This window comes from Poecilia latipinna, unplaced genomic scaffold (genome assembly GCF_001443285.1).
Source record: "Poecilia latipinna isolate Pla-1442-1.1 unplaced genomic scaffold, P_latipinna-1.0 Scaffold1429, whole genome shotgun sequence".
Taxonomy (NCBI): Eukaryota; Metazoa; Chordata; class Actinopteri; order Cyprinodontiformes; family Poeciliidae; genus Poecilia; species Poecilia latipinna.
The window spans coordinates 32,058-39,655 of NW_015114045.1; the positions used below are offsets into that span (position 1 = coordinate 32,058).

General features: G+C 37.7%; 1 protein-coding gene across 1 annotated transcript; it reads right to left on the minus strand.

Moving 5' to 3' along the window:
- Positions 1-584: 584 nt before the first annotated feature.
- Positions 585-5,480, minus strand: LOC106962548 (polymeric immunoglobulin receptor-like). The gene is made up of 3 exons (XM_015057016.1): positions 4,556-5,480; positions 1,037-1,360; positions 585-904 (listed from the first exon to the last, which is right to left on the minus strand). Exons 1-3 carry the CDS (start codon positions 4,869-4,871, stop codon positions 585-587), a joined length of 960 nt encoding a protein of 319 aa, XP_014912502.1. The 5' UTR covers positions 4,872-5,480.
- Between the last annotated feature and the right edge of the window lie 2,118 nt (positions 5,481-7,598).

The following is a 7,598-nucleotide window of genomic DNA, read 5'->3' on the forward strand; positions in this document are numbered from 1 at the left end:
ATTTCCCCGAAAAAGGCAAGTCTTCTTTCTTTTGCATATTTGCACAAAAAAATGCAATGAAGTCCAAAGTAAAAAAAAAAAAATAGATGTAACCAGCAAAATGTGATTTCCGATCAAACTTGTCAACCATTTTCTTGATTAGTCACATGGTACGGCTGGCTTGTGAGGCTCAGATGTGATAAAATCTCCACTGAGGAGCAGCTATTCAAATTAGATCGATGTTGCATGTGTCAAACATGCAGTAAATGGCATGTACAGAAAATAATGTTGGTGTTTTAAGATTTGTTTTCTCTTTTTAGTCTTTGGTATGTTCTTGTCATTTAAGGTCTCACCTTCCATCTGTTTTTGTTTTGGCAGATTCTTCAGCACTTTATTTTCAGTAATTTGTTCTTTTTCTGCAACAAATAAGGAAATAAGTTTAAATAAATATAAGATTTTTCCAGAGAGACAAAACTGTGCAAGACCAGATACCATTGAACACATGAACTTTAAACAGTCTACCACCATAATATCTTACCAACTAGTTTTCAAGTTCCTTACCCTACACAGTTGACAATTAAAAACTACTTTTATTCAATATTTCATTAATGTGTCACTGTGCTCCTCTTACCTACAGATAGATGAACCTGGATGTAGCTTCCAACACTCCACTCTGAGTTTGATCGACACCAGTATGTCCCAGCATCCCTTGCTTCCAAGTTAGTGATGGAAACAGAGAAAGAGCTGGAAGAAACGCTGTGCACTGCGAACCTCGTTTGACCCATCATGTCTGTACAGTCACTGCGTTGGTTTCCTTTGCAGATAAACATCCTGTTATTACGATGTTCACGTGGATAAGGACACTGCCATGTTATCTGACGTCCCTCGATGCCTTTCATGTACTTGGACGTCACACAGCACCAGTCTAATTTATAAAATAGAAGAATCATTGTCAGATCTGTCTTTTTCATTTAGTTGTTTTCAACACAGAAAATAAACATATCAGCTGTTGCCCTTCAGAAATCCATAGAGTTAATGTAAAGTTTGAATGTCTCACCTTTGACCTCCAGCTCAAAAGCACAGAAACCATCCCATCCTGCGTTTCTCTGGACACCAAAAAGATACGACCCAGAATCCCTCAGGCTCAGTCTGGAAATGGTGACTGTGAAAACTCTCGCATTTTTGTCATCAGTGAGTTTGAATCGTCCATTTTGTCTTTTATTAGATGTGATTATTGCTTGCTGTAAACATACGGAGCGCCGGTTTCCTGTGCAGACATACTTCAGGTTGTTGACATCATCATCGGTTTTATAAGAACAGTTGATGGATACCAAACCTTCCTCATTGCCTTGGATTTTAGTCGGCGTTCCAACCCATCTGTCTGTGGGTAAGATAAACAACACTGTAAAATCACACTAAATAACAGCAACAAATTTTCAGATGACTTAAGTTCAGTTTTTTCTATTCTGTCCAATATTTCCGACCATCATATCTTCAGTGAGCTGTGGCATACAGTTTCCTATTAATATATGAATAAATGGTTTTTCAGGTTTCACAGTATTTTTGTTTGGTTTCTTTATATTAATTTCCATTTTTGCCTTACATACGTTCTTGGGCTATATTTCATATTTTGCTTAATTAAGGCAGTGTTCACCCTGCAGGGAAAATGGAAGTTGTTTTTTTTGCCCATCAAAACCCCTGTCTGAACTGCCATGTCGTATTTTGTCCAAGTCTGATGTCATTGTGCGTCACAGACTCTCAATGTTGTGCCGCTGAGAGCTAATGGATGAAAACATCACGGCGGATGCTAACTCTGCTGTTGTTCTCAGAGTTGGGCTTCAGTTACCTGAGTGAAGTTCACACCAGCACATTCTTCAGTTTTTTTCTGTGGAGCTTTATTTGCTACTTGGCAATAAATTACTGAATTCAATTGAAAATCTCACAAAAATGACCAGGAAAGATTTTAAACTGTGTTGACATTTTAAAGATATTAATAAAAGTTTAATAGTAAGTCATCAATGGTAAACTAGGCCTCTTAGCATACTTAATGCACACAATTATTGTGTTAATATTTTGTGCTTGATTGTCCTGGAAGATTGTCTTGTCCTACCACAATTTCGTTCACACATATATTTATATAATATGGATACAGATAAAAGCTGGTTCACATATATAAATACTGAGGCATTTTGGTTGATGAGGCTCGTCTCTACAACTTTTCTGTTTGTGTTGGACCATGGAGATCTTCTGTATATGATTGCTTCTACACAATGACTTAAGATGCTTGATTCTGTTTACATTTCTGAGGTTCATTGCAAATTGCAAAATGTGATTTATATTCATAGGTGGGATGGCCAGGTCTGACTACCCAAAGGAAATCCCTTTGGTTAAGTTTTATCTACAGCTTATACTTGGACTCCTGCTGGCATAATTTTTTTCTGCAATTTCACTGAGAAATGTAGACTCTTATACTCTTTGCTCAAATGATTTGCTACTTCTATCTGTCCCTTTTGCTCGGACTCAATGGACCTTACCAAGCTTCGCCCAGAAACGCCCCTCGACAGTCCCACGTGGCTGCATGTCTCACAAACAAAGCCTCGCGGAGCTTAGTTTCTATGTGTAAACATGGCGTCTTTCGTTTCAACTGACTCTCTACAAAGTATTTCTGAGTCAATTAGTGTAGCCTTTCTGGGATTTTCAAAAAATATCAGCCACGACAATGGACAGGGGAACCAACAAGTTCATGTCATATTTTTTGGACAACATCAAGGTGTTTGAGCCACGCGATGCCTCCAACATTGTGCGCGTCGCAGCTAAATGCTACCGGTCGATGAGGAAAACAGCAGATCCTCACACCCTCTGCATAAATATAGTTGTGGACAAGATCACTGGTGCCTATTGTTCTTGCAAGGCTGGGTAAGTCGGGCATTCATGGTTTTGAGGGTTACTTTTGGAATCAGTGATTTCTGTTGTTGGCAAATGTTTGAGTGTGCCTAGGCCTGATACCTGGTGCTAGCGTGGCTAACACGATTACAGTTTCGTAAAAAGCCTCTTCAGGTCAAATAAAATCCTTAATGCATGTCAGATACGGTACACATTGCATATTGATCTGTTCAGCTAACGTAAGACTGTGTAACAGACAGGCTTCAAGGTGTAGAAGTTGGATCAGTACTGCCATTATGCTGTACTTAGCTAAAAGGTTTTCATAATGAATGTGTTTATTATTGACTTTTTTCAGACTTGGGGGTCATTGTTCACACATTATAGGTCTCCTTAAGACCTTACAATATTTCAAGCTTCAAAATTCAAAAGGGATCGGGAGGTGCTGGTGCCTATCTCTAGCTAACGTTCCGGGCGAGAGGCGGGTCACCCCGGACAGGGCGCCAGGCTGTCGCAGGGCCACTCAAAATATCCCCATTCACTAAACACAAGGAAAGCAAAGTAATAATACTTACACCAGCACACACTCCTTTGTTTTTATTGATCTTACGACGGTTGAGCTGCAAATGCGGTCGTGCACAAGTTTTGAGCCAAGCTAGGCATTCCGTATCAGATTTGGGAAATCTGTGAATTTTATCTCCACAAATACGATCAGGATACCTGACATCGCCTGTACAGATTCCCCACTGACAGTAGAGAACCTTTCTTATTTGAGTTCTGTCGCAAAAACTTTGATTGTGTAGATTGTGGTCTGCTAGTCCACAATCTACATTAGCATGTGTTTACTACTTTAGCTTTTGTTTGTGAGACGGTCAAGCACGTGGTAGCTGCGCAGTGACGTCAAATGGGCATTAGCCAATGAAACACGGCCCCTGTGATAAGGTCCATTGAGCAAGAAGGTTTTCGCTCACTGTGCTCGCTCTTCAAAGAACTTGTTTCAAGAAACTTTTATACTGACTGAACTAATTTTTTAGAGACTTTAAAGATAAACTAAAAGTGCTAGAGGCTGATTCTACGACATGTACCTTTTTTATAGCTTAACATATAATTATTATTTTTTATTATTTTACTCTGTTGTATTTGTTTCTGCCTCTTGGCAGAAATAAATAGCTTTTATTTATTTAGGTAAAAAAAAAACTAAAATAAAAATATCTTTTATATATTTTTTATATAAAAGATAAGATAAGACTTGGAGTGTGAACATCGTCCTAGAATTATCTGCTCTTTGATCAAACCATGAAATGATCATTCCTCAAAATTGTAAATTTTTCTTCACATTGTCTCTTTTCAATATTAGTTTCTTCTTGTCATACCTAAATTATTTCCTTTGTTATGCTGTCTTTGTGTAATTACAGTAGTTTTAAATTTAAATTCATTACCAACAATATAATTTATTATCATACTGCCCACATTGACACGTTTTGAAAGAACAGATCTGACAGATTCTACATTTGTCAAACCTTGACACTATAGTTTCTAATGACTGAATGAAACTCTGTGATCATTACAGCAACAACTTAATTAGTACTAAAATGAAAGCATACATCTTTCAGGTGAAGACCATTTGTATTTATCCATAACAGACTAAAAAAACCTAATGAAATAAAATGTGTGAAAATTGATATTTGTTATTTACCATTTGCAACTTCCAGCTTTACTTCAGTGTAGATATCGTTTCCTGTTCTGGTCACTCCACACCAGTATTTTCCAGCATCATCAAATCGAAGGTGAGAGATGGTCACAGTGAAGGTTAGTGCTTTTTGGTCATCATAGATGGAGTATTTGTTGCTATTTCCTTTTGATTTAACAAGAACGTCATCATCGTCATTGCAGTCGTTCTTACACAGGTACTTTTCATAATCCTCATATCCAGCAGGATATGGACAGGAAACCCTTGCAGCACTACTCACATATCCAAACACAGGGATTACATCACTGGTCACACAACTCATAGCGGCTAAAATGAGAAGATAGTATTAATTTAGTTGTTTCATGGTTAAGCTGCTGAAAAGGAGTTATTTTAATTCCCTTGAAATCTTTGCATGTCATTAATTATTAGCTGACATGCTCAGTGCTTTTCATTATCTACAAGGTAACAAATTAACTTATTACAGAAAAGCTAAATATTCAAGCTCAAATAATTTAACTTACTGCACATGAGGATCAAGTTGTAAAGACTCCACATCTTCATGTTCCTCAAGGCAACAGACCAACTAAAGCAGAAGTAAAGTTACTCTGCTCTTAGAAGCATTTAGAGGAAACCAGTGAGTTTATGTTTCCACAACAGTGCTGATGAGTTCATGTTTGGGGCCAAACATAGATGCTACATTGACTTTGAGCATTACAGCAATGGTAAGTCTGGGCAACGTGCTGCATTGTGAGAAAATTAGCACAGCTATAATCGGAAACTGGCTTTTCTGAAATTTTTCTTCTTTCATACATGCAGCATTTACATTAAATTTATACAAACAATATCAAGTTGTGGTTCTCATTGAAACAAAAATAAATGATCTGCAAAGGAAGAATACGCACTAACAAAACTTACCTTATTTTCCACACTATAAAGCGCACCTAAAAACCTTCAATTTCCTCAAAAGCCGACAGTGCGCCTTATAATACGGTGTGCCTTATATATATGGACCAATATTGAGCCACAACAGGTCTAGCAACTACGGTAAGCAGCCGCCAACTTTATTTTTGCCCATAGAAGAAGAAGCGCGTGGTGCATGCTGGGATAGTTGTCAGAACGCTGGTTTGTTAATAAAATTTTACTGACCTACCAGGTCGTCTGCAGGTCATTTAGCACCACGTTCTCCACCAACATGCTGTGCGCGAACGGAGAAGGGTGGCCATCTTCCGGCCACGGCCAGGCCCAGTCGCGGAAGGCTCTCCTCACCGACCTGAGTCGGACTGTTTTGTTGACATTCCCTTTAGTGCAGCTCCATCCAGTGGATGCATAACGTAACTCCAGCCTCTACTGTAGCGTCTATTCTATGTGCCTTATAATCCAGTGCGCCTTATAATCCGCTGCGCCTTATAGTGCGGAAAATACGGTACTTCTAAAATATACCAGACCGCCTATCACCTATTTTAATTTGGTTTGTAGAATAACTCAACTGTGGTTCATTCTCGGCTGAGAAACTGTGTTGTGATAACCCTCATAGATGTTTCTGTCAGAAGCTTTGAGCGCTTGTCATTAGTTTTTTTCTTGCTGTTATCTGTCAACATCAAAGTTCATTAGTCTTTTCACAGACAGAGGAGCGATGCATGGCCCTCCCACCTCAGCACCGCAAAGAGCATTCATGACCCAGACTGTTCCTCAAGTGAGCCTGTAAAACACATTACTTCCTCTTTTGTTCTTTTTTTTCATGTGTCTTATCTTCACTTTACAAAAAGTCTCCAATTTATAAAAAAAATACCGGCAGTTGTGGTTCCCAGAATTTTACCGTATAAATACATATTTTAGAATATAAATACAGTGAAGAAAATCTAGTCTTCGATTTTTCTAAGAATCTAAGAAAAATCTAGAATCTTAACATTTTCTTAGCTCTAAAAAAAATCTAAGATCTAAGAATTTTGTTAACATGACATCACTAGAAGCTAATAACTAACTGAAACTGTATCATGCGTTTATAAAACTAACTAAAATGTACTGAAATTATACCCTTCAAACTACAGGCAGTCCCCTGTTATTTTTTTATTTAAATTAATGAAAAACACTAAAGATAAATCATCATGACAACACACAACAGCTTAACCTCTAACAAAATGATTCCCAGAACATGGGTCATACTGTAAGAGCTTAAATTATAATAGATTTACTTCATATCATTTTCACTGTTGGGGCTTGAGCATTAAAAATATGTTTTAATTCTAAGGCATTCAGTGAAGACTTTAAAATAAACTAACTTCTCTCTGAGCTACAGGGAACCAGTGTAAGGATTTTAGAAGTGGGGTGATGTGCTCTTTCTTCCTTAAGCTATCATTGTCATTGTCACCAATGACAGACATGTACAGCATTCAGAGGAAGTTATCGAAGTAACACCACCACCTAGTGGTGTCACGAGTAAAGCACTACTTTATTTTTATCAACACAGAATCATCTACAGTGAATCATTCTCTGAAGCAGTTCACCTTAACAACACACAAACTCATCATCCAGCCTTTTGAATATTGTAATCTTACAATAAGTCTCACATGAATGTCAACTTCAAATTGTTGTTAATTAACTTTTTAACTGCTACCATATTACAATATTTCTCTGTATTTGTTCACAATTTTTACTGTGAAAACAACACTCTAATCACAAAAAGGGAAAACATTTTATTTTGCCCTTTTTGTCCTGACACATTATTTGGACAGTAGTTGCATCACTCTTGCTTGTCATAGCAAAGTGTCCAGGGCCCTACTGTGTTATATTCCATATTCCACATTTATTTGCTGCTATTGCTGGAAGGATCATGGGGTGAACAATTTCTTCAGGGGTGGAAGAGTGCAGGAGCATATTAGCTTGTTGACTTGGTGAATCTATGGGTAACAACCAGAACCTTGAGTAAGTTTAGTTCTAGTCCAGTAGTCTACACTTCCCCTGACAGAAGTATGAAACAGCTGAACTGAGACATAACTACTTCCTTACTATACAGACATTGTTTTCAGTTGCAATCGTAGTATTATTTGTT